The 27628-nt window shown below is 50.5% G+C and overlaps 1 protein-coding gene across 2 annotated transcripts; it reads left to right on the forward strand.

Annotated features, from left to right (window-relative positions):
• The first annotated feature begins 427 nt into the window (after positions 1-427).
• Positions 428-26367, forward strand: LOC308577548 (occludin-like). 2 transcript variants are annotated; one of them, XM_081177853.1, is made up of 9 exons: positions 428-584; positions 4673-4733; positions 6269-7009; positions 10873-11031; positions 18515-18666; positions 21339-21548; positions 23584-23755; positions 24724-24765; positions 25443-26367. In XM_081177853.1, the coding sequence occupies exons 3-9, from the start codon at positions 6335-6337 to the stop codon at positions 25542-25544; spliced, it is 1512 nt and encodes a 503-aa protein (XP_081033979.1). In that variant the 5' UTR covers positions 428-584; positions 4673-4733; positions 6269-6334; the 3' UTR covers positions 25545-26367. The 2 variants fall into 2 exon arrangements, with proteins under 2 accessions (XP_081033979.1, XP_081033978.1); XM_081177852.1 differs by lacking the exon at positions 4673-4733.
• The last annotated feature ends 1261 nt before the right edge of the window (positions 26368-27628 follow it).

A 27628-nucleotide genomic window follows, 5' to 3' on the forward strand; every position in this document is an offset into this window, starting at 1 on the left:
TTCGGCTCACATTTTTTGCCATGACCAATTTGCAGAGACAGAAAGGTGGAATCGGGTCGCCAGGGTCACCTTAAGTGGTTGAAGCAGAACCCAGTGAGGTCTGGAATTGGCACCGGGCCCTGGAAAACAGTCTGGAGAGGCCGTGGAGATTTAAATCCCTTTGGCAGCAGGCCTTCCTGCGTCCAGTCTTGTACCAAGCACGACTCGGAGTCTGAAAAGTTGGCTCGGAGCTTGAGGAAGCAGGCAAGGAGTGTTTCTGGGGAGGGAGAAGGGGGGGTGTTGTTGTACACACACGGGAACAGATTTAACAACTGCACAGAGCTGGCAATGATTAATCTGTTCCTTTTCGGAGGAGCGAAGGAAGGGGCAGAAAATAAATAGAAAGGTGTGTGCTTCAGGGAGCGGGCAGGGTGGGGGCACCTCTGCAGCCAACACCTTCTGGTGGGGGGGGGAGAGGGTCACATGACTCACTGCTCCAAAGGTAACAGGAAGTTGTGGTGATTAAGGTAACCTTTGCAATCATGAGCTCCCCGGAGGCAAGGGAATAGGAGCCGTCCAGGGATCCAGGAGGGACGAAAATCAAGGTAAGAGAGAGAGAAATAACTTGTGTTGTGGGTGCCCCTCCTGCCCTCCTCACCCTTGATGAAATGATCCAGAAAGGGAGGGTTTGCTTTTTGCAGTGAAAACGTTGCGGGTCCTGGTGCACAGAGGGGTGCATGCCATTAAGCCCTACTCAGAGTAGACGCTTTCGAATAAGGGTGTGGCTTAGTCAGTGTGGACAAGGCTGGGTTAGATGGACCGAGGGTCTGTCTCTGTAGAAGGAAACCTCCTAGGTTCCTGTTCAAACCAGCCCTTTGTTTAGAACAATGAGGACTAGGACCTTGCTTTATTTTTTAGTGGTAGAGCACCCATAGACAATGGCATTTGGGTATATTGCTTTCACTAATATATGCACGTCGATGTATAAGCTCCTATATGTCTTTGGGCCAGAGAGCCTCATTGCAAAATTTGGTTTTTAATTTTGAAGGGCAGCTGTGATTCGGTTCAGGCATTTTTTAAAAAAGCGAAAATTCAGTAGGTTCCTCTTTAAATGCAAACTGAGATTCCTCACCCATCCCTAGTGGTCAGAGCAATGCGTTTCCTCCTCCTCTCATCTTGCTACAATTTGGGGAGCATCTGAGGGAACGAAGTAGAACACCTGTTTCGCATGGTCCCGAGTTCAAATCCCCAGATAGGGCTGGAGGAGAGTTTCTGTCTGAAACCCCCGAGAGCTGCTGCCAGTCAGTGCAGGGAATACTAAGGTCAATGGGCCCAAGGCCCATGTTCCTGTGACCCACTGAAAGTAATGAAGAGAATGTTATATTTTGTCCGAGTGCGAAGGCAATTACGGTAATATGGGCTAATTGCCTTGCAAAAGAATTCACACCTCTGAATTTTGCAATGCAGTTCTCTAGCTGAGTTGTTGTTGGCATCTGAGAGACAATGGAGTGCGCCTCCGGGGGTGAATTCAAACCATTCAAGTGATGTCCCTGGGGGGCAAGTCTGGGCTGTGTGTCTGGAGGCCCTGGGCTGCCCCAGCTTCACTGATGGGGTCAAAAGGAAAGCCGAGCAAGACACTTGGCACCAGTTTGGCTGCAGGAGTTGCTGGAAGGAGTTGTGTACAAGGTGCCATCTAAACACTTTAGGGACTCCATTCTGGATTTGTGGGGGTTTAATCCTTTGCAGCAGAGGTTGAGGACCAGAGTTTTCCTTCTCCAGCTGAGTAATGCATATAAAAATGTGTATATGAGGGCAAAATGCACCGAAGAATTTGTTTTTTTTAAAAAAAAGCATTAGAATTCATTCTATTAAGGGAATTGCTTTGCACAAATGTGTCTATGGGGCAGAAATTGCATCAAAAATGTGTATACAGTGGTACGTTGGGTTACATACGCTTCAGGTTACAGACTCTGCTAACCCAGAAATAATACCTCGGGTTAAGAACTTTGCTTCAGGATGAGAACAGAAATCGTGCTCCGGCGGCGCGGCAGCAGCAGGAGGCCCCATTAGCTAAAGTGGTGCTTCAGGTTAAGAACAGTTTCCGGTCAAGAACAGACCTCCAGAACGAATTAAGTACTTAACCCGAGGTACCACTGAATTGGGAACAATTCGTGCTTTAAAAAAATGCTGTTGAGTTTTCACAATGACTTATACAAATATATCACAATCTGAGTCTGAAATGCTGGAAAGCTGCTGCCAGTCAGTGTAGGAGGGCAAAGAGTCCTGTTTAAACTCAGTGAGGACTAGAATCTTGATTTTTCTTTAGGGCGAAGGACCCTAGATCAGTGGGAGAGACTCCAGCTTGAAAGTAATCAGGGAAAGTGCTTTATACAATCCCTAAACAGAGCAGCCATGCTCTGAGTTGCAGCCACCCAAAATCCGATTTTGCCCCTTCTTCGCTCTGAGCGACTTTTTAAACTGGGGAGTTTTGATTATCCTTTTCTCGTTTTCTTTTGCCAAACTTGACTCTGAACCACAAAGCTCTCATGCGGCTCAGAAATCCAAGGGCCGCAAAGCAGAACGGGAGGCATCTTTTAAAAACAATTAAATTAAAAAACCCATGCATGCACATACACAAGGAAAATTCCTTGCAACTGCAAGGAATGCAGCTTTCAAACTAGCTCAGGGAGCGTATCTCAAGCTCCCAGAAATGCACCCATTGTTTGGCAAATCGCTCCCTTCTCTGAGCAATGATTGTTGCCTTTTGGGAACTCGGGTCTCAGCCAGGCGGCCGAGGAGAGCCCAGCTTGCAAGGTCTGAAAAGAAACATTCCTTATCGCCAGTTTGCATTTGTGGAGGAAATGTTCTGCGCTCTCTCTCTCTCTCTCTCTCTCTCTCTCTCTCTCTCTCTCTCTCAAACTGAAAAAATTCTGAACGCCAGTAAATTGGAAGCCTCAAGGCTGGGAGAGAAATGTGGCCTTTGGAACTGGGAGAGCTGAAAGCGACAGAGCCGTCCTAAGCGCTAACCATGTCTACTCATAAATCATATTTAATTCAGTGAGGCTTATTCTTAGGCAGCAGTGGAGAGACTCCCCTATGAAGAAAGTTGGCAGTGTTTATGTTTTAGGTGAAAGGTGAGTGGGAACGTGGTAAAGGTAAAGGGACCCCTGACCATTAGGTCCAGTCCTGGCCGATTCTGGGGTTGCGATGCTCATCTTGCTTTATTGGCCAAGAGAGCCGGCGTACAGCTTCCGGGTCAAGTGGCCAGCATGACTAAGCCGCTTCTGGCGAACCAGCGCCGCACACGGAAACACCGTTTACCTTCCCGCCGGAGCGGTACCTATTTATCTACTTGCACTTTGAGGTGCATTCAAACTGCTAGGTTGGCAGGAGCAGGGACTGAGCAATGGGAGCTCACCCTGTCGCAGGGATTTGAACCGCCGACCTTCTGATCGGCAAGTCCTAGGCTCTGTGGTTTAACCCACAGCGCCACCCGCGTCCCCGGGAACATGATAGAAGTATGCAAAATTGTGTGTGGCCTGGAGAAAGCAAATAGGGGAGAGTTTTTCTCCCTCTCTCATAAGACCAGAGCTGGTGGGCATCCAATGTTGGAAGAATCAAGGCAGGTGAAAGAAAGTGCATGCAGAGCATGTTAAACTGTGGAGGCAGTGATGGCCTGGGCGGCATTAAAAGAGGAGTAGACAAATTCACATACCCTCTAACATTTCGGGCAGGCAAGGTGAGACACACACACTCCTCACCATCAGGATCTCTGCATTCTTTCTCTGATATGTTCCTGATCATTCTCACAATTTCTGCCATTATTATTATTATTATTATTATTATTATTATTATTATTATTAATTTCCCGCCTTTTTTCCTTGACCAGGATTCAGCTTACCGCTAAAATTTTATTTCAGTTCTGTTTATCTGCGGGAGGCGTTGCACACGATCCCTTCCCTCACACGTTATTATTTTTTCCTTTGCGACAACCCTGCAAAGTAGGTGAGGCGGAGAGGTTGCCATTGGCTCAAGGTGACTGAGGTTGATGGCTACAATTTTGCAAATGGCCTTTAATTGCACAGCCTCACTTGACGAAAACCAGGCCCTGCAAGACGAATTGTCTGGGACCCGAATTCGAGGATTCGGTGGAAGGCCACCGTTGTGCCTCCTTCCACTGATGGAGGGTTGGAAGAGCGAGAGAGAGAGAGAGAGAGAAAGGAAGGAAGGAACTTCTGAATGCTGGGAGGTGTCGCCGGCCGCTAGTCCCTAGGGAGGAAGCCTCGTCCCATTCAGAGACGGCTCCTGTCCTGGCATGCGCTGGGCGGACGACATCAGGGGACGCAAACAAGAGCAAGGGGATCATTTATTTAGCAGGCGAAAGGCGAGAGCCGGGCTCCGGTGTCCGGCTTTGTCTTCGCAAGAAACGGCCTTGAGATCCAGGTGCCGGAGAGAGAGGAAGGAAAGGGACCCCGAGGGGGCAGCCCGACTGGCGCTCTGGGGCTGAGGTCGCCGGCGGGACTGCTGGCAGGGGTAAGAGAGACTGCAAACAACTCTTTTGTGAGGCTGGGGAGGTCTGGGCTGCCGCAGGGGGGAAATCGACCCCCTTCTTGCAACCATCAGGCTCAGTGGTCGGGATTTCCGCTCAATTCTTTGCGACATTTGTATTCCCCCCTTTTTCTCTCTCCCCAAGAAGTTGGGCTGGACGTGGATTTCTCCCTCTCCTCGTTTCATCTCCACAACAACCCTGTGAGGTAGGTTAGGCTGTGAGAGGCGCTGCAGTGAGTTTTATAGCCAAGTGGGAGGATTTGAACCCTGGTTTCCCAGGTCTTAGTCTGTTGTGGGGGTGGGGGGAGGCAATGGCCAGTGTCTGAAGGGTCTCGGGGGAGGAAAGGTTCCCGAGTCCAATCGCTGGCATCTCCAAGCAGCGATTTGGGGGTGGGAGGAAGGACTCGATTCAGTTCGCATTCAAAGGGCCGCCAACTCACCTCGTTTTTGAAAGAATACGCCAACAGCAACACCACCGTCATTGAGAAGTTGCACCTCTCCAAATTTGCAGCAAAGCGTGGTGTACAAAAATGCATCGTATGTATATGTATGTACACACACAATATATCAGTGAAACTGAAAGATGAATTAGAGTAGCAGGCAACTGCCTTGCAAAAAAGAAAACGTGTTCGCCAAGCAAAATTGCATGTGCTAAAATAAAAAATTATCCAGTAGCACCTTATAGACCAACTAAGTTTGTTCTGGTATAAGCTTTCATTTGCATGCACAATTCTTCCCAGTGCATGCACACAGAAGCTTATACCCAGAACAAACTTAGTTGGTCTCTAAGGTGCTACTGGACAATTTTTTATTTTTTTTATATTTCGACTGTGTCAGACCAACACAGCTACCTATCTGAATCTAGATGCATATGCTAAAACGCGGATGAATTTCCATAAGGGCGTTTCTCCCTCGTGAAAGTTCAGCTACCCACGTTTCCACATCGGTTCACGATTTTTTTCTTAATAGAAACATAGGATTGTAGAGTTGTGAGGGATCCAGAGGATCATTTCGCTCAACCCGCTTCAGTGCAGGAATCCTGCCTTTGGTGGGCTCGAACCGCCAACCTTGCTGACCCCACTGCACCAGGGAACAAATAATCAATAATCAATCCACCACCTTTTAAAATATATATATTTCATGGGAGCCTCCTAGAGTGGTTGAGGCACCCCAGCCAGATGGGTGGCATATTACTACTACTACTACTACTACTACTACTACTACTATTTTCTAGAGGTGTTGGAACTCACCATGAATGCCTCCCTTGTTCTCTTATAATGGCAATGGCACCCACCTGAGTTCCAGCGAGTTCCTGCTGGGGGAAAATCTATTGTTAATATTAGGCTGTGTATTCAAATACACTTTTGTAATTGATTGCCATTATTATTATTATTATTATTATTATTATTATTATTATTCTGTGTATTCAAAGACAGTGGACGCTCGGGCTGCGAATGTGATTCATGTGGGATGCACATTCACGACCCACAGCTGCAACGCGCGGGTTGCAGTTCGGTGCCTCTGTGCATGTGCAAAGCGCAATTTATCGCTTCTGTGCATGTGCAACCGCCAAAACCTGGAAGTAACCCGTTCCTGGGTTTCGGCAGTCTGTAACCCGAAAAAACGCAACCTGAAGCATCTGTAACCCGAGGTATAACTGTATGCCTTGGTAACCACTTTCACTTGCCCAAATGAAAAGCTCTCAGAGATGCTCAGCATATCCCTTTGTGTTCCTCTCCAGGTCTCCTCTTTGAAGGTCCTTCCCAGGGGTGTGTGACGCTCTGGCCGCCAGCCCCCCCCCCAAAGCATGTATAGCACCAAGAAGCCCTACAACAGCCCTCCCACCGGTTATGGGCCCCCCGGCGAGGACTACGGCTACGACATCCACTCCCCTCCGCCGGGCTCCTACTACATCGAGGACGTTCCGCAGCACTTCTACAAGTGGAACTCTCCCCCCGGGATCGTGAGGATCCTGGAGGGCGTGGGGGTCCTCCTCTGTGTTGCCATCTTTGCCTGCGTGGCCTCCACCCTGTCCTGGGAGTACGGCTATGGCTATGGCTACGGGGGCTCGATGGGCAGCTACTACGGCGGAGGCATGGGAGTCTACGGCGGGAGCACCTACGGCGGGATGGGCATGGGGTACTACGGAGGCATGGCCAACCCGCGCTCGGCCAACGGCTTCATGCTCGCCATGTCGATCCTCTGCTTCATCGCCCTGCTGGCTCTCGCCATCACCAGCCTCACCAAGTCCAGCGGCTCTCGCTCCCGGAGGTTCTACCTGGTGGTTCTGGTGTTGTGCGCCATCATGGCGTTCATCATGCTGATCGCCTCCATCGTCTACGTCGTGGGGGTCAACCCGCGGGCGCAGATGTCCAGCAACTACTACGTCAACCCCATGCTGGCCATGTGCAACTCGGTCTACACCACGGGGGTCTACGCCAACCAATACCTCTACCACTACTGCATGGTGGACCCTCAGGAGGTAAGGGAGATTCTGAGGGCGGCAACGCGGAAACAGGGCCTTTCCTGTGGAGGTTCCCCACTTGTGGGACACTCCCCGGAGTGGCTTGCCTGGCGCCATCCCATCAGCAGCCAGAGTCAGGCCAGCAATTAAAAAAACAGTGAAGTGAACTCTTTCATTCAAAGAAACCAAAATGGTGCAGGCCTAGTGATCACAGCAGCACTTCCCAGTAGGTCAGCTGCAAGAACTGAAGGTCCCCGCCTTCCCACCACTGTCTAAGTCTTCTCCTCCTCCTCTCCTGGGTCTTTCCGAAGAAATCTGAGACTTCTTCACCTTGCTTATCTCTCCTCTGCTCTTTTCATGCCTCTTCTGGTTATGGGAGAGGGGAGGGGAAGGGAGCTGGTTACAGCAGGAGGGGGAGACCCCTGGCTTCTTTGACAGCTTGTCTCATCTCTGACACTTGGCCTCTGTCCTCTCCAACCTGCCTCTGATTCTGGACTTCTCTCTGCTGCCAACTCTCCCTGCTCACAAAACCCTGTTACCCTTTCAGCTTCTGACACCTCCTACCCCTGTAAAGGTTAAGGGACCCCTGACCATTAGGTCCAGTCATGGCCGACTCTGGGATTGCGGCGCTCATCTCACTTTACTGGCTGAGGGAGCCGGCGTACAGCTTCCGGGTCATGTGGCCAGCATGACTAAGCCGCTTCTGGCGAACCAGAGCAGTGCACGGAAACACCGTTTACCTTCCCGCTGGAGTGGTACCTATTTATCTACTTGCACTTCGTGCTTTCGAACTGCTAGGTTGGCAGGAGCAGGGACCAAGCAACGGGAGCTCACCCCGTCATGGGGATTCGAACCGCCGACCTTCTGATCGGCAAGTCCTAGGCTTTGTGGTTTAACCCGCCTCTGACCACTCGTCGTTGTCCCACCACAAATCCCCTAGCCTCCTTCCCCTGGGGGTTCCCTAGCTGGTGCCTCCCACCCCTCATCCAGACAGCCCTGACACAATGCTAGATATCTTCAAGCACCTAACAAAATCCTTCCATTTCACACTGGCCTTGGGCTTTTAGCTATCTACATGGCCCTTTAGAGTGGGTGGGCTGTTTTGATGTACTCCCCCCACCCCCGATTTTAAGGTGTGTATGTTGTTGTTGTTTCATAAGTCGTTCTGTGAGTCACCACGGCAGAAGCAGCAACCAATAAAATTAGCTAATAATAGTAATTGTAATTCCCAGCAGAATGAGCTGGTGTGAGCAACAGACAGAGAGGGGCCCTTGGAGGATGACCTCGGCCAGGATTACCAGCCATGCTGGACCCAGGGGTTTCTGGGAGTTAGTCCAGAGAGCCTCCATCCCTGCTCTAAGCAAACTTCCATGACCCTGATGCCCTCCAGATATGCCTGGACTTCTTCCATCATGCCTGACCCCTGGGGACAGCTGGCTGGGGCTTCTGGGAGTTGGAATCCAACAGCATCCCTTGGGGCTGCTGGTTCCTCCTCCATTAATTCTCCTCAGTCTTTTGGTGCTCGTCTTGGCAAGTTGCTAGACCTCATGACTGTTTGGATGGCACCTGTAGGATTTCAGAAACCCATTTTTCTGACTGGAGGAAGATTCCCAGGGAGGAAGGATTGGGAGGCGGGGAGTTGGGTAAGTGGGGAGGCCTTGTTTGACCACAAACTTGACATGAGCCAACAGTGTGACGCGGCAGCTAAAAAAGCCAATGCAATTCTGGGCTGCATCAATAGGAGTATAGCATCTAGATCAAGGGAAGTAATAGTGCCACTGTATTCTGCTCTGGTCAGACCTCACCTGGAGTACTGTGTCCAGTTCTGGGCACCACAGTTCAAGAAGGACACTGACAAACTGGAACGTGTCCAGAGGAGGGCAACCAAAATGGTCAAAGGCCTGGAAACGATGCCTTATGAGGAACGGCTAAGGGAGCTGGGCATGTTTAGCCTGGAGAAGAGGAGGTTAAGGGGTGATATGATAGCCATGTTCAAATATATAAAAGGATGTCACATAGAGGAGGGAGAAAGGTTGTTTTCTGCTGCTCCAGAGAAGCGGACACGGAGTAATGGATCCAAACTACAAGAAAGAAGATTCCACCTAAAGATTAGGAAGAACTTCCTGACAGTAAGAGCTGTTTGACAGTGGAATTTGCTGCCAAGGAGTGTAGTGGAGTCTCCTACTTTGGAGGTCTTTAAGCAGAGGCTTGACAACCATATGTCAGGAGTGCTCTGATGGTGTTTCCTGCTTGGCAGGGGGTTGGACTCGATGGCCCTTGTGGTCTCTTCCAACTCTATGATTCCATGATTCTATGATACCTTTCTGCCCCGGCATAGGCGCCGACTCCATGGGGCTTGAGGGGGCTCGAGCCCCCTCAAAAAAATTTTTGGGGGGGCTCACCCCCCCCAATAATCTCGGGCGGGCGCCCTTCCAGCAGAGCGGCGCCGCCGTCCCCCGCCGCCTCCTCCTCACCTGCTCCTTCGCCAGCCAGCCAGCCGCACGCCCTAATCGGAGGCACTGCCGGAAATCCCGCGAGAACAGGGGAATCCCGACTGGCCACACCTCCCAGCCAGCCAATCGGCTGGCTGGGGGGGCGTGGCTTGCCCTATTTAGGGCCGGAGCCACTTTATTTGCATATTCATGAGCTTATTTATTATTCATGAGCTTTCCCGGGCCCCCCCAATATTTTTTCTAAGTCCGCGTCCCTGTGCCCCGGTTGCCTCTACTCTGTTGCTTTTCTGTCTTGCTCAGAGGTGCTGGCCCCAGGGAAAAGGCAGGCTGGTTGAAAAGCAAACACCAGGAACCTATTTTGTTTCAAAGCAAAAGGACAAATCGGAGAGGTCGGTTTCAGGGCTGGGCAGCAAAACAATCGGTCCATTAAACTGGGCACACCCAGAAACTGCCCAGCAGATAAGATAAGAGCGTCTGGGTGCGATCCGCACCCAGTGCAGGGCGAATGGCCATAGGGGACTCGTGAGTCGCCCAATAGTTTCGCACAGTCCAGATGGAGCTGAACCATTAGGGCGAATGGGCTGTGTCCCAAGAATCTGCTCTCAGCCAATCAGCTCCCTCCTCTTCAGCCTGGGAGGACTTGGGAGTGAGTGGGAGAAGATGAGTGTCATTTGGCCCCGCCCTTCACAGGCTCTGGCTCCGCCTTTCATTGACTCTGGCGCCGCCTAGTGTTGGGCTCCTTTACCTTCCATCCTCCCAATCGCAGTGGGTACCAGCTACACTCTGGTCCAATCAGAGCTTCTCACATTTCTATGAGTCATGACCTCGTTTTGTTTACCTGCGAGGTCACCTTGCCCCATATTTGCCCACTTGGCCACTTCATTCTGCGGAACCGACCCTATAATTGGTGCCATATAAAATACCTGTTTCACAATTGTAAGCATTCGGCCACTAAGTACAGCAGCAGCCAAACTTTGAAACTCCCTGCCGATTGATTTCAGTCTTCGCTGTGTTCTTTTTGGCGCCTGAAAACATTCTTGCTTGGAAAAGCCTGCCCATATATTCAGAGAAGTTGATGTGAGTTCTAATCTGTTTTTAGTTTATTGTTATCTCAACTTCCTGAAAGTCTTAGGTTGTTGTTGTTGTTGTTGTTGTTGTTGTTGTTAATGTTTTAATTGCATCTTTTTTGGGCGCTGCTTTGAGATTTGCTTTGTTTTTTCACAATCAAGTGGGGTGTACATTTTAGCGAGCAAAAGAATAGTCGCGTCTCCAAATCTATGTGCATCCCAAATATGGGGTGGGGGAGTGAAATGCGCTCTGCACATGCTCAGAGACCAATGTGCTGTTATATCTCCCAGGCCTGAGAACCTTGGTGTTTGATGCTATACACACTTTTTTTCCCCACCCCACAAAAAAAACACACACCAGGCAATCGCCATCGTCTGTGGCTTCCTCCTCGTGTTCCTCCTGTGTGTCATCTGCTTCTTCGCCCACAAGACGCGTCAGAAGATGTGGCAGTATGGGAAACCCAACGTCTACTGGGACAAGCCCTTGGTGTTCCAGGAAGGACCCAACGTGGAGGAATGGGTGAGTGTGGGGCTCTGTTTGGGGTGGAGGAGCTCTTCCACGACCCCACGATCCAAGCATTCCCCTCCCCCCTCTCTCTCTCTCTCTCTCTATCCTTCCTCTTCCAAAGGACAGTAGAGAATTCAAGTGGAGAAAAGCTGAAGAGGAACCATAGAATTGTATAATAATAATAAATTTTATTTATATCCCGCCCTTCCCAGCCAAAGCCGGGCTCAGAGCGGCTGACAACAATAAAACACTACAAGATTCTAAAATCATTTCATTATAAAATTAATTACAGTCAAATTAATGGCAACCATTGGGCTACAGTTCTGTGGGGATGACCAAAGGAGGGGGTCCGACTGTGCCCTGGCTGAACAGCTCCGTCTTGCAGGCCCTGCGGAAAGATGTCAAGTCCCGCAGGGCCCTAGTCTCTTGGGACAGAGCGTTCCACCAATTGGAGCCACAGCCGAAAAAGCCCTGGCTCTGGTTGAGGCCAGCCTAACCTCCCTGTGGCCCGGGACCTCCAAGATGTTTTTGTTTGAAGACCATAAGGTCCTCCATGGGACATACCAGGAGAGGCGGCCCCGTAGATACGAGGGACCTAGGCCCTATGGGGCTTTGAAGGTTGAAACCAGCACCTTAAACCTGATCCTGTACTCCACCGGGAGCCAGTGCAGCTGGTATAGCACCGGGTGAATGTCGTCCCGCAGCAAGGACCCCGTCAGGAGTCTCGCTGCAGCATTCTGAACCCGCTGGAGTTTCTGGGTCAGCTTCAAGGGCAGCCTCACATAGAGCAAGTTACAATAATATTTGGAAGGGACCCACAAGGGTCATCTAGTCCAACCCTCTGCAAGGCAGGAATCCTACCCACAGCCGTTCCTGGGTGGGCTCAAACCACCAACCTTCTGGTCAGCAGCAAGACGCACTGACCCATTCCGCCACAGCAGCATACTTAGGAGGACGGCTCTTTTGCTCTTTAAAATGTGGCCCTCCTGGCCTCTCCATCTGGCCCTCAGAAACCTCCTCCAGCCACACCCCTTCTCCTCAGGCCACACCCCCTCTCCTCAGACCACACCCCTCCCCAGCCCAGCTTCATTGCTCCGCCCATTTCCCCTTCTCTCCCCGCCCACCAGTGGCATGTGACCTCTGGAAAGCTCATTCGACAGCTTTTATCAGCAAGGCTGAGCCAGATAAATCCAGTGGCTGAATTGGCAACTGATCCTATTAAATTTCCCATGAGGACTAGAAACTTATGTTGTTTTAACGTAGGGTTACAGCTCCACAGTCGATCGTGCACAAGGTCCCATGTTTAACCCCCAAGACTCCCTCTATGAAAGCCAATCCTTTTTAAAAACCATGCAAGTCGCCGGCCTCTTGTTAAATCGTCACTACGTCTTGTTAAATTGTTTTGCAAAGGCGTCACCTGGTGGGATTTCGGCCTGTGACGTTCAACAGGGAGGGAAATCTGTGTGTCTGAAAGAAGCTCTCGCTCTGCGCTATTTGCTTGCGATACCCTGTGGTTTCGGTTGCGTCAATGATTAACCAAGCTCCCGGTGCCCATTTTACGCACAATTTCATGCTCTGAGAATTCACGCCTGCCAAACACCTTAAAGTTCGGGGCACCCCCAAAGCGAAGAGCAAGTCTGAGAAACTTTTGCCCCATTTCAGAAGGGGTGGGGAGGCGGAAGACACACACACACACACACACACACTTGCTGAGATCCTTGCAGCAAATTGCTGGACGAGACGGACCTCAAACTTCTGAGCCCCAAGAGTGCCGAGTCAGGATTAGAGCGTGTAGATCAGCCAAACCAAAGCAGAGAGGCCTGTACCATAGCGAATGGTACAGCCCCCGCCTCACATGCAGTGAGCCACAGATTTGCTCTCCCCCAGGGATCTTCTTTGGAAATGTAATAAACGGAAATCTGCCCTTATTCCCTTATGGGGTACCCAAGAGCCCTCATAGAGTCCTTTGCAGGTTCTTCATCGGTCGGAGAAAAGAACAGAGGCCAACCAGAGAATATTGAGAAGCAAAGCGGCTAGTAAGCCTGGTCTTTATTGATCTGTTGCAACATGGTGCTCCCCTCCGGAAAGGAGGAGGAACCCAGAACCAAGGTGTGTCTGCCCTTATATAGACATTTTAAATTGCCTGCCCTGGAGTTCAAGACCACCCCCAGAAACATCATACCTACATCACAGAAAGGGCGGTCTACAACAGAAATCTGAGTGCGTTGTCTGGCAGGTTACCTGTTAATGCTTACTTGATTGGATTGCCTGGGGAGCCTGGCCAGTCTTTTGTAATGATAAATACTTAGTTCCTAGGCCATGTCACAGGCTCACACCCTATTCATATCTTAAATGTGCCCTTAAGACAGGATTTGTGATGAAAGAGACAATGGGGAGGTTTCCCACTTTGACCTTGCAGAGAGTCAATTTGAGGTCAATTTGTTCAGGACTTTTTTTCTGTGGGGTTTCAGACATGTGGTTTATATATTTATGTACGTGTTTGCTTGGTACATTTATGAACATTTATTATATATCTAAGACCTTAAAATTCTTATAACAGAAATAATTCCAGGCAGTGAGTTGCTGAGTGGCCCCCAGAAAGATTTCCTCAAGGGAATGTGGCCCTCATGATGGAGGGGTGGGAAAGCCTCCTTGTCCCCACTGTTCACAGCTCAATAATAAACCTTTCAGTGCATAATTAGACTGCGGAACTCCCTCCCACATGAGGCTGAAATGGCCACTGAAATGACAAAAGGATTGGTTGGGTGCCTGGATTCATAATTTACTTAATTTACTCACCAGCAGGAGCAGCGTTTAAACTCACAAAAGCTGTATAGCATGGGAATACTAAGCCCTTTTCATATCTTGTTTGGATATATGCAAACAGAGCTCCCCTCTTTCTCTTGCAATGAAAAGACCACAACGGTTAAGTAAGTTTAAAGCACTTTACTTACAAAACGTCAGATTTGTGCATTCATCCAAGCAGCAGCAAGGAGAACACAGGCAGAATACTCTTGGGTAGAAAATATAGGAGAGCTTCAAACGGATGCTCAAAGCTTGGAGCTCGCTTAGGCACGTCTGCCTTGGTCAGTTCGGTGAGAGAGGGGGAACAGGAAGAGAAGGCTTCACTTCCTCCCTCATTGGAGAGGAAGCTGAGTCTAGGACTCTACCTCTGTGGTCTTAACCCCTTCGTGCACTAACTAGTGCTTGTGTATAGCTATGTTTGACTGCAATTTCCCACCGGCTCAGCAGAAATAATCAGAATACTTGCTGAGCAGTCACTCAGTACCTTGCGGAGAGTAAAGACCTCAATGGGCTATCCTTACTGAGTGTGCATGGGGGAATTTGAGAAGGAAGTGCTGAACAGATTTTTCAGCAAATCCAAGAAAACCTGCTTTAGTTTAGATTTTTAAAAAATGCAAAAGGTGCATTCTTTGTAATTTTGCAAAATAGACTCATTAACGGCATGAAAGGTACTCCCTGGTGTTGATTTTTTAAAATTTAATTTCCTAGTTTTCAAATGACTGCAGATTTTGACAGCTTCTACTGAGCACTTGGGGGTCAAAAGAAAGAAATCGAAAGCACCTGTTGTTGAGATATTTCATTCCAGATCTGCTAGACAGAGCTTGCAACATTCCTGGAGGAGAGCGGGACAGGGGGAGTCCCGCCTCATTTTCTGGGGAAGGGGCTCAGTCCCAGAGTCCAGCAAGCAAGGAGCCAGTTAACCCTTTCCTCCCTTGTGGTTCAAGGATGCCCACGGGTACACGGAACAGATAAGGCACGCATCGGGACATCCCGTGACTCCTTGTACAACAGGGGCAGAGATAAGCAGGGAGTCAGGGACAAGGTCTGCACACCACAGGCCAGCAGGATGCAGCGTACAGGGAAAGGGGTTGCACGTGTCAAAGATGTTTCAGGACTCAAGGCCAGACAGGCAGAACAAACTCCACACATCGTTCGTTTTCACGCTCTTTGCTGGAAGATCTGGTGATCTGTGGCCTTTGAAAATGTACCTCTGGCTTGAATTCTCATAGTATCCCAGAACTGTGGAGCTGGAAGGGGACCCTCAGGGTCATCTAGTCCAGCCCGCTGCAAGGCAGGAATATGCAGCTGTCCCATACGGGGATCAAACCTGCAACCTTGGCGTTACCAGCACCATGCTCTGACCGACTGAGCTATCCGGCCTCTTCACCCGATTCCCAGAGCTCCCTAAGGAAAGGGATTGATTGTTGAACCCAGTGCTTTTTTGGGGGGGGGGAGACACAGGGCTACACATACCCCTAAACTTTTTGTGAACCTTTGTACTTTTGTCCATTCGCTGTATTTATTTTATAATAATAATAATAATAATTTATTTATACCCCGCCCATCTGGCTGGGTTTCCCCAGCCACGCTGGGCGGCTTCCAAAAAAACACTAAAATGCAATAGCCTATTAAACATTATAAGCTTCCCTATTTTCCCAGTCTGAACTATAAAATGGTGGTGCTCTTGAGTCGAAATGACAGTAACCCCTAAACATTTTTTTTTAAGAAAAAAAGCAGTGGTTGAACCGTTCTGGGAACTGTAGCTCTGGGAGGCAGAAGAGGAGTCTTCTAGCACCCTTTAAGGAAACTACAGTTCCCAAGAGGGGGGAGCCATGTTTTAAGTGGCACAATGCTTCTTTAAACGCAATAGGGCAGGTGGGGCCTGAATAATGTCTGTCGGTTCCGCTGGGTCTTCTCTGCAACATGATTTTGCTTTGACAGACGGCTTCCTTAGACTGGCAGGAGATCCTTTGAAGTCTCTGGAGCCCCAGGTGGTCGTGGCTCTGTAAAAAAGCCCGGAAGGAAAGGAGGAAAGGCGTGGGGGGGGGAGAGAGAAGCAGCTGCCCCCTCTGCCCCCAGTTGAAGCCATTGCTGAGCAAATAGTCTGCCCCCCAGATGCAGATCTCTGCCTGGTCAGGGAAGTCCGGCACGAGACGTGAAATGCTCCCATGCCTCCCCCCAGCCCAGGTCGTTCCTCGTGAGGAAATGCCACGGGTGTGATCCGGCCTGCAGGTTTTCCAGCAAAGACCCGGGCATGTGTAATAAACAAAAATCTGCCCTTACAGTACAGTCATACCTCGGGTTACAGCCTCTTCAGGTTGCGTTTTTTCAGGTTAGGTAAAGGTAAAGGTACCCCTGCCCGTATGGGCCAGTCTTGACAGACTCTAGGGTTGTGCGCTCATCTCACTCTAGAGGCCGGGAGCCAGCGCTGTCCGCAGACACTTCCGGGTCACGTGGCCAGCGTGACGAAGCTGCTCTGGCGAACCGGCACCAGGGCAGCACATGGAAACGCCGTTTACCTTCCCGCTGGAGCGGTACCTATTTATCTACTTGCACTTAAGGGTGCTTTCGAACTGCTAGGTGGGCAGGAGCTGGGACTGAACGACGGGAGCTCACCCCGCTGCTGGGATTCGAACTGCCGACCATGCGATCGGCAAGTCCTAGGCGATGAGGTTTTACCCACAGCGCCACCCGCGTCCCTTCTTCCAGGTTACGGACTGCCAAAACCCGGACGTACCGGGATGGGTTACTTCCGGCTTTCGGCGGTCGTGCATGCGCAGAAGCGCTAAATTGCGCTTTGCACATGCGCAGAAGCACCAAATCGCAACCCACGAGTGTGCAGATACGCAGATGTGGGTTACGAACGCTGCAGGTTGTGAACGTGCATCCCGCGCGGATCACGTTCACAACCCGGGCGTCTACTGTATTCCCTTATGGGGGACACAAGAGCCCTTATAGAGTCCTTACATAGGTTCTCCATCGGTTGGAGAAAATAGCAGAGGCCAACCAGAGAATATTGAGAAGCAAAGCAGCTCGTAAGCTTTATCTTTATTAAAGCTGTTGCAAGAGGGTGCTCCCCTCACACGCAGGAAAGGAGGAGGACCCAGAACCCAGGTGTGCCTGCCCTTATATAGACATTTTAAATTGCCCGCCCTGGAGCTCCAGACCACCCCCCACAAACATCATACCTACATCACAGAAAAGGCGGTCTACAACAGAAATTTGAGTGTGTTGTTGTTTTTCCTGTCTGCCAGGTTACCTAATAATGCCTCATCTGATTGCCTTTCCTGGTAGTCTGCCCATTCCTTTGAGATGGGGATTACCCAATTCCTGAGACGAAGGGGGAGGCTCCCCACCTCCTCCCTCCTTGCAGAGAAAACATTTGGTCAGTTTGGGAGTCAAAATGGTTTCAGGGCGGTCCTCCTGTGCTGATCCAGACCACACATCTATGCATGCGCTTGGTTGGTACATTTATGAACAATTAATATACCGTATTTTTCGGCCCATAGGACGCACCTAGTTTTTTGGGGGGGAAATAAAGGGGGGGAAATTATTTTTTTCCCCCCCAGGCGCGGGGCTGCGGTGGGGGAAGCCCGAGCTTCCCCCGACCCCAGCCCCCAGAACAGGCAGCTCTCCACAAGCCGTGGGAGAGCTGCGCGAAGCCCGAAGCCCAGGGAGCACTGAGCTCAGCACGCCCCCAGGCTTCCGGGTGCAGGCAGCACTCCAAAAGCCGTGGGGGAGCTGCGCGAAGTCGCGCAGCTCTCCCACGGCTTGCGGATAGCTTCCTGAAGCCTGGAGAGCGAGAGGGGTCGGTGCGCACCAACCCCTCTCGCTCTCCAGGCTTCAGCGAAAGCCTGCATTCGCCCCATAGGACGCACACACATTTCCCCTTCATTTTTGGAGGGGGGAAAGTGCGTCCTATAGCGCAAAAAATAAGGTGTATATATATGACCTTAAATTTTTTATTTCACATGGAAGAAGCAGCTAAAAAGCAGGAAGAAAAAAGGGACCCTCAAGGGTCATCCATTCCAACCCCCTGCACTGCGGGCACTGCAGCTAAAGAATCCGTGACAGAGTTGGACCATGCAAACTAGTCCCTGTCACCTTTAACCCACCTTGCAGGGTCGTTGAGAACAGGCAAATCTACACCTCTCCAGATTTTGTCATGCGGTTCCACAGCCAAGTAATCTGTACGGAAATGCATACACTGAGCGGAAGTGTGTCAAAGAATGCATTTTTAAACATTTTTTTTTAAAAAATGCATTGTATTAGGGAACTTGCTTTGCAAAAAGGAAAAATAAACAAACAAGTGTCTGGATACAGAGAACTCTGCACCCAAATTCTGGTGAATTTTCATGACAACTTTTTATTAAAAAACAAACCAGAAGCAGTGGCGGTTATTTTATTTTATTTATTTGTTGCATTTATATCATGGCTTCCTCCTTCCTTATTTGATCCCCACAAACAACCGCCAGGTCACCCAGGGGGCTTCATGGCAGAGTAAGGATTCAAACCATGGTTTGCCAGCTCCTTCGTCCAACGCTCTAACCAGGATGTGGCAGGGAAAGGTGAAAATTTGGAATTATTTGCCCATCCTTACCTGAGAGGCAACACCATGTCCCAGAAGGGCCCCGATCTAGGGGAAAGGTTTCAGCCGGCACCAAAACGACGCCTTTCGTTCCTTTCGCAGGTGAAGAATGTCACCGACGGCGCCAGCACCCATGATGAGACAGCAACCCTGAACTACTCCGAAAAGCCAATGAGCCCCACCCATGCCCCAGCCAGCCCCTACAACTACAAGGTCTCCGGGAATGGCTACTACCCAGGTGAAAGCCAGAGCAGGTGAGCAGAGAAAACGGAGTTGTTTTGAGTGGTGCAATTGAGAAAAAAAGAGATTGTTTCTCTCCCTCTTGCATCATGCTAGATTTGCGGCGGAATAAGGGGGTTAGAATCATAGAATCATAGAATCCTAGAGTTGGAAGAGACCCCAAGGGCCATCGAGTCCAACCCCCTGCCAAGCAGGAAACACCATCAGAGCACTCCTGACATATGGTTGTCAAGCCTCTGCTTAAAGACCTCCAAAGGAGGAGACTCCACCACACTCCTTGGCAGCAAATTCCACTGTCAAACAGCTCTTACTGTCAGGAAGTTCTTCCTAATGTTTAGGTGGAATCTTCTTTCTTGTAGTTTGGATCCATTGCTCCGTGTCCGCTTCTCTGGAGCAGCAGAAAACAACCTTTCTCCCTCCTCTATGTGACATCCTTTTATATATTTGAACATGGCTATCATATCACCCCTTAACCTCCTCTTCTCCAGGCTAAACATGCCCAGCTCCCTTAGCCGTTCCTCATAAGGCATCGTTTCCAGACCTTTGACCATTTTGGTTGCCCTCCTCTGGACACGTTCCAGTTTGTCAGTGTCCTTCTTGAACTGTGGTGCCCAGAACTGGACACAGTACTCCAGGTGAGGTCTGACCAGAACATGTATCGTTAAACTGTGGAACTCTCTGCCACAGGAGGCAGCAACCGGCCACCGATCTTGATGGCTTTAAAAAAGGATTGGACAAAGTCATGGGGGAGGAGGGGGCTATTGAGAGCCACTAGCCAGGATGGCTCCGCTGCCTCATCTGGCAGCAGCGACACTTCTGAATCGCAGGCACAGGAAGGGAGTGTGTTCAGGTCTTGGGTTCAGGTCCCGCTTGCCGTTTAACTCTGTGCTTAAAAAACGCTTGCAGGATTTGTTATTGTTATTAGCTGGGTGGCTCAGGGGGTAGAGCACGAGACTCTTAATCTCAGGGTTCTGGGTTCGAGCTACCTATTGGGCAAAAGAGCCCTGCATTGCAGGGGGTTGGGATAGATGACCCTCGTGGTCCTTTCTGGCTGTACGATTCTACGATATCAAGAACAACGGAAATTGTGAGAATGATCAGGTACATACCTGAGAGTAAATCCTTTTGAACTCAGTGGGACTTAGTTCTGAGTAAAAATACTTTGGATTGCAGCACAGTCTTTACCCAGTTACCTGGGAGTAAGCTCCATTGAATACAGTGGGACTTACTTCCGAGTAGGCAGCATGAGGCTCCATTTACAATAAAGGGATCAACACACCACATGTTTCCTAATAATTGGCTGGCTGCGGAAGCATTGCAATGAAATGTGTCCGGTGGATTTGTTACAGTGTTCCTTCAAAATTATAGGATTTCGTATGCCAGCTTCAACATTTACTTCATTTGGTACAGGGATTTCATTATCATTATAAACAGGACTCTGTTTCTGCACCTGCACAAACAAACACACACCAAAGACTCCTGTTTCCAAAAAGGACAGGAGGAGACCATCTGATCTCTCCCCCACTTTCCGAGATGGGGAGGGGATGAGAAAGGAAAACCGGGACATTCCTGGATAAAATCACAAACAAGAACAGCTTCTGTAATTCCGCTACTGTGCCTGGAAAACCGGGACACTTGGAGGGTATGGGATGGGAAAGAGAGCAGAATTAAATTGGCTCAGCCTGTCATAAGCTCTGGCGCCCCCTGCTGTTGAGCTCCCTTCCTTCTGCCCTAAAGGTAAAGGTAAAGGGACCCCTGACCATTAGGTCCAGTCGTGGCCGACTCTGGGGTTGCGGCGCTCATCTCGCTTTATTGGCCGAGGGAGCCGGCGTACAGCTTCTGGGTCATGTGGCCAGCAGGACTAAGCCGCTTCTGGCGAACCAGAGCAGCACACGGAAACGCCGTTTACCTTCCCGCCAGAGTGGTACCTATTTATCTACTTGAACTTGACGTGCTTTCGAACTGCTAGGTTGGCAGGAGCAGGGACCGAGCAACGGGAGCTCACTCCGTCACGGGGATTCGAACCGCTGACTTCCTGATCGGCAAGTCCTAGGCTCAGTGGTTTAACTCACAGCGCCACCCACGTCCCCAAAGGATGAGTCCCCAAAGGGCAGTCACCGTTTCTAAACTACTCTTTATTTACATTATACAGTGGTACCTCGGGTTAAGAACTTAATTCGTTCTGGAGGTCCGTTCTTAACCTGAAACTGTTCTTAACCTGAAGCACCACTTTAGCTAATGGGGCCTCCCACTGCGCCGCCGCTGCGCGATTTCTGTCCTCATCCTGAAGCAAAGTTCTTAATCCAATGTACTATTTCTGGGTTAGCAGAGTCTGTAACCTGAAGCGTCTGTACCCGAGGTACCACTGTATTACACAGAAACAGAATCATGGTGCTCTCTCATCCAGCTCTGAGAGAGAACAGGCAAAAGTGAAAGTACATCACATAATACATACAGATAGGACAATATCCGGTTCTCACGCTTCCTCTCAGAAAGACCGTGTGATTTCTACTAATCACAAAATACAGCCTCGAAGGAGTGAAATTGCTAACAAGCCTGTCATAAGCGCTGGCGCCCCCTGCTGTTGAGCTCCCTTCCTCCTGCCCTATGAGTCCCCAGAGGGCAGCCGCCGTTTCCCAGCTGACTCCAGCTTTTCTCATGTGTAACTTTGGGGTCTCCTCTCCAGCCCGCCTTCCTACACGCAGACCGCAAACCCCGCCTGGACTTTCAGCTCCAGCACGCTGGAAGGGAACGCCCGGGAGAGCGCCAGCAAGCCCTCCGGCCGCAAAGGGCGTAGGCGGAGGAGGAACCCCGAACTTGAGGAATCCCAGTACGAGACCGACTACACCACGGCCGTGGAGTCCGGAGACGAGCGGGACCAGGACGACTGGAAGAGGTGAGCTGCAATATCTATTTGCGTCAGCGGTTCTGAAAGGGTGTGGCACCCAGGGGTGGGTTTGGGGCTTCCGAATTCCAGCAGCACCCAGTACAACGCCAAAATTCACCTGCCTCTAGACTTCCGTTCCAAGTCATTGTTGACTTCAGGTGATGTTTCCGCCCTGTACATTTGCAGGCACAATTCAAAGTGTTGGTGCTGACTTTTGAAGCCCTAATCCAGGGGTCCTCAAACTTTTTACACAGGGAGCCGGTTCACTGTCCCTCAAACACTGTCGGGGGCCGGACTATAGCTTTTTAAAAATGCGTATTTACGCGGAAGTTGCTCCCCTATTTTTTTACTCAAGGGTAGACCCGTTGACATGAGTGGCCCATGCCTAACCCGGGTCCGTTCATTCCAACGGGCCTGCCCTCTGCGTAAAAGTTAAGTTGACATCACATCCCACCAGAGCGCAACAACTCCTGGGTAAGTGCGCACCATGCAGTGGTCACAACAATATTGTGGCAAAGTCTCTGCGTAATCGCCAGCTCCGTGCAAGCGCCACACAAATCTTTTTGCAACGATCATCCCCTCCACTTTGGATGCTCCGCGCACCGCCTCCGCTCTGCACCGCACCGGCGCTTCCCCTGAGTGCAAATCCAAACGTCGCAGCTTCAGATTGGCTGCAGGAACTTCATGCAGACAATCCAAAGCTGCGGCAGCATCACCGCCCGCCCAGATGCCATGCCAGCGTCACGAAAGTCAGTCCCTGCGCGGTGAGGCATCGGCAGGGCGTGGGGACTGACTGAGCGGGCAGCAGGGTCCGCGGGCTGGATTTGCAAGCCTGGGGGGCTGCATCTGGCCCCCGGGCCGTAGTTTGCCAACCCCTGCCCTAAACAGTTTCGGCCCTGTATACCTGAAGGAGCATCTCTGTCTTCGAGCACCTTCTGGTGGTTCCTACACTGGCAGAAGTGAAGCTACAGGGAACCAGACAGAGGGCCTTCTCGGTGGTGGCGCCCGCCCTGAGGAATACCCTCCTGTCAGATGTCAAGGAGATGAGTAACTACACAACCTTTAGAAGACTTCTGAAGGCAGCCCTGTATTATCAGGAGGTTTTTTTATGCTTGCTGTTTTCAGGTTATGCTGTAAGCCGCCCGGAGTGGCTGGGGAAACCCAGCCAGATGGGCGGGGTATAAATATTATTATTATTATTATTATTATTATTATTATTATTATTATTATTATTATTACCCTCACCGGTTATATGAACGGTTGTTCATTGCACACCTTCGCCCCCTTTTCCACCAGTGACAAAATTGCTCTGGAGATCAAGGTGGGTGAGAGAAGGTTGGGTTGGTGATGTTACAGGTACTAGCCATGATGTGCTGAGCACTTTCTGCTCTTCAAATGAACATAGGAGCACAGGTCCAACCAGCTCAATATTGTCTATGCTAACTGGAAGCAGCTCCCAGCCCTACCACTGGGGATTGAGCCTGAGGCCTTCTGGAGAAGTTTAGAAAGCTGGATTCTTGATGTTTTTATACGTGTTGGACGCTGCCCAGAGTGGCTGGGGCAACCCAGTCAGGTGGGTGGGCTACAAACAATAAAATTAGTAGTGGTGCGCCCCCATCAAGGGAAGGAAGGCACTGAATCAAGGGTAGGCAAACTAAGGCCCGGGGGCTGGATCCGGCCCAATCGCCTTCTCAATCCGGCCCGCCAACGGTCCCGGAATCAGTGTGTTCTTACATGAGTAGAATGTGTGCTTTTATTTAAAATGCATCTCTGGGTTATTTGTGGGGCATAGGAATTCGTTCCTTTTCCCCCCCTTCAGAATATAGTCCGGCCCCCCACAAGGTCTAAGGGACAGTGGACCGGCCCCCTGCTGAAAAAGTTTGCTGACCCCTGCACTAAATTAAAGTTTTCCTCTGTGCTGGCAAACACTTTGCTCTTCCCAAAGGGTCGCCACACCACAATAGGGCCATGTGTATGTTTTCAAAGCAAGGCATTCCTCACCAACCCCACCACAAAATGTGGGTTTCTCTTCCGTCCCCCATAGCCTGTATCCGCCAATCACGTCGGACAGCGTCCGCCAGGACTACAAGCAAGAGTTTGATGCCGACCTCAAGCGGTACAAGGTGCTGTGCGCCGAGATGGACGCCATCAATGACCAGATCAACCAGCTGAGCAAACAGCTGGACCATCTGCCTGAAGACAGCCTGCAGTACCAGGTAGGTTGTCCCGTCCCCCCCGAGCACCCGGAGCAAAGGATTGTGGGTAGAAATAAGGAAGAAAGGCAATATGGGCAAGCACTCAGCTCTGCGGAGACAAAAAACGTAGGGATATACCGTATTTCTCGCTCCATAAGACGCACCAGACCACAAGACGCACCTCGTTTTTGGAGGAGGAAAACAAGAAAAAAAATGTTCTGAATCTCAGAAGCCAGAACAGCAAGAGGGATCGCTGCGCAGTGAAAGCAGCAATCCCTCTTGCTGTTCTGGCTTCTGGGATAGCTGCGCAGCCTGCATTCGCTCCATAAGACGCACACACATTTCCCCTTACTTTAGGAGGGGGAAAGTGAGTCTTATAGAGCAAAAAAATACGGTAAATGCAGACAAGGAATAAAATTGCATATTCGTGAAAACGGCAAAGGTGGATTATACAGGGGAAGGTTGCCTTGCGAAACAGGGTCTGTTGAGTGCAATTGCTTTGCAGAAATGTGTGGAGTGGGAGGAATCGTAGAGCTAAAAGGGACCCCAAGGGTCATCCAGTCTAACCCCCTGCAATGCAGGAATCTTAATGGGGCTGGAACCCTCAACTCTGAGATTAAGTCTTGTGTTCTACCAGGGATACTGGGACCCGACACCTTCCCACCAGGGCTTCCTTTAGAACAGGCATAGGCAAACTCGGCCCTCCATATGTTTTGGGGCTACAACTCCCATCATCCTTAGCTAACAGGACCAGTGGTCAGGGATGATGGGAATTGTAGTCCCAAAACATCTGGAGGGCCGCGTTTGCCTATGCCTGCTTTAGAATAATGATTGCAGACTGACGTGGAAATGTGGAGAGCTGAACTTAGGAGGGTGAAAACAGAGAGAGACCAAGAGTGCATTACCAGGGATGCCCTGAGATAGACTGCTCATGAACAGGGAGGTTCCACATACAGGACTCTCCTGACTTTGACATCTTTCTCCCGCAGGGGGTGGCTGAAGAATACAACCGGCTGAAGGACCTGAAGCGCGTAAGTGACACATTTTCCTGCCTCCCAAAAGGGGTCGGGGAAAGAGCTGTAGCCTCTGCATGTTGGAGCGGCCAGCATGCCCAATGGTCAGCGACGATGGCAGAGTGGTGGAGGTGGAGGCCAGCAATACCAGGAGGACAGTGGCTTCACCACTCCTGATCTATGCTTCTTAGGGCCAAATCCAAATTTGTTCGTGGCCCCTAAACACCCACAGGCCCCTTGTGCACTAAAGGAGCATTGGGATGTGGGGGGAAGACAGAGCCTTTGTTTTTGTCCTCACAGTGGCCAAATACCCCAAAGAACCTAGGAATCCAGGTAGACTGCACCGGGACCTGGAGGTTCCATTAGAACGTCAGAAGGCTGCTGGATTCAGCACCCACAATAGGCCAGCACCCACAGTGGCCAAATACTCCTGTGAAACTGAATCCACCCAAGTTGGTGGCCTCCTGGAATTTGGTTTTATAGATGCTTTAGCTGAGATTCCTGCACTGCAGGGGGTTGGACTAGATGACCCTTGGGGTCCCTTCCAACCCTATGACACTAGGAAGGTCTATTCCAACTCTACCATTCTGTGAAAAGCTGGGTTGAGAAATATATTTTAATCTGCGCCCCGAGCGAGAATACTGCGAATTGTGTTTTGTTTCCTAACGCGTTTTCCTCGCAAATTCTCGCCGCAGACCCCCGACTACCAGAGCAAGAAAATGGACAGCAAGTCTCTGCGGAACAAGCTCTTCCACATCAAGCGGATGGTCAGCGACTACGACAAGAGTCGGGCGTAACCTGGACAGGGGGACGAGGCAGGCAGCTGCGGGGGCAGATCAACGCTCCCGTTTTCTGCAGAATTTGACCCCCGAAACAAGACAAGCAGGGATGCTTTCTTCCGAGCTGTACATATGTCAAGATGACCTCTTTTATCCATTCCCGTGCCAATTTTGCAAAACCATTTTTTAAAAAAACAACTCCGTTTTCTTGGGACCCTGGAACTCTGAACATGCATGGAGAAAAAAGCCAGGAAATAGAAGAGACAGAACTTACAAATCTTCATTTAGATAGAGCACGTTCTTATTTTGGGTGCCAAAGAGATTTTTAAAAAATCTGGGATGTACCCAGCTAAGCCCAAGGAACATTGGGCACTGCCTTCCCACCCCCCACCCCCAAGTCAGGCCATGGGAGTACATCTAGTTTAGTATTGCCTATTCTGACTGGCAGCAGCTCTCCAGGCGTTTAGGCAGGTGCCTGGGGATGCCAGGAATTGAACCCGGACCCTCTGCAGGCAAAGTGGATGCTCTGTAACGTAAGAGGTAGCCCTTCCTATAAAAGCAAGCGAGTTTCTCGTGGGAGCTACCTTATCGTGAGCCAAGCCACTGCAGCCCATCTAGTGTAGCCTACACTGACTGGCAAGGGACGTGGGCAGCCCTGTGGGTTAAACCACAGAGCCTAGGACTTGCAGATCAGAAGGTCGGCGGTTCAAATCCCCGCGACGGGGTGAGCTCCCGTTGCTCGGTCCCTGCTAATGCCAACCTAGCAGTTCAAAAGCACATCAAAGTGCAAGTAGATAAATAGGTACCACTCCTGCGGGAAGGTAAACGGTGTTTCCGTGCGCTGCTCCTTGTTCGCCAGAAGCGGCTTAGTCATGCTGGCCACATGACCCAGAAGCTGTACGCCGGCTCCCTTGACCAGCAAAGCGAGATGAGCACCACAACCCCAGAGTTGTCCACAACTGGACCTAATGGTCAGGGGTCCCTTTACCTTTTACACTGACTGGCAGAAGCAAGGGTCTTACTCCAGGCCTGCTGGGAAACTTTTTGTATGAAAAGCATGTGTTCTGACTTGGAGCCACAACCCTTTCCCATCGCCCACGTATTCAGAGTAGACCCATTGAAATCAATGGTCCTACGTCGGCCATGCCCATCCCTTTCACAAAGGAGGCATAGCTGGACGCAACCCTGAACCTGTGCTCTTTAAAAAGCACTGTACGAAATTACTTTAAACAAGGGTTGCGTAGCCATCGATGCATTGCTTGCGCAGAACGCAGCCCAGGAGTGAAGATGGAGGCTCACCGATCTCCCATGCCTGGGTTATCAATTGATAAGAGCATGGGTTCGTGGGTTCGAGCCCTATGTTGGGCAAATGATCCTTGCATTGCTGCGGGTTGGACTAGATGACCCTAGGGGTCCCTTCCAGCTCAACATTAGCTGAATCTTGAATCAGCTCCCACCCACCCCAAACGATAGGATTTCATACCATTGTGTGCGTTGCACTTCCCTAAGGGGCAAAGGAGTTAAACAGCAGCCAAGAATAATTCTTAAACTTTTCGCCAGTGTTTCTGCCGCGTTTTCATCTAATTTGTTCTCCCTTCCCAAGTGAAGCCGGTGTGCCGATAAACCCATCCTGCTAGGTGGGCAGGAGCAGGGACCGAGCAACGGGAGCTCACCCTGTTGCAGGGATTCGAACCACCAACCTTCTGATCGGCAAGTCCCAGGCTCCATGGTTTAACCCACAGTGCCACCCGCGTCCCTTCCACACACCAATATACCTGCTGATAAAACTTTTTGGGGGAACAGGACGTTCTTGACGCATGTCCGAAAACGCCAAGTGGCGTCGCGATTTCACATGCACAGGAAATCCAGAGAGGGGCTTTGCTTAGCCAAGTTTCAACTCAGCAGGGGAAGATCAGGTGTTGGCAAGGCAGGGCAGCGAAGGGCGAGAAAAACTCTCAGACCCGGGGGAATTAATTGGCACACACAAGAGTAAAAATACGGAGAAGTCAAAGTGTGAATAGGGGGTGGGGGGCGTACGATCCCAAAACACAGAGACACCCCCAGCTATCAGGCGGCAGACTCCCGAATATTCACTCCCATTG

This window comes from Podarcis bocagei (assembly GCF_964188305.1).
Source record: "Podarcis bocagei genome assembly, chromosome: 18".
In the NCBI taxonomy this organism is placed as follows: Eukaryota; Metazoa; Chordata; class Lepidosauria; order Squamata; family Lacertidae; genus Podarcis; species Podarcis bocagei.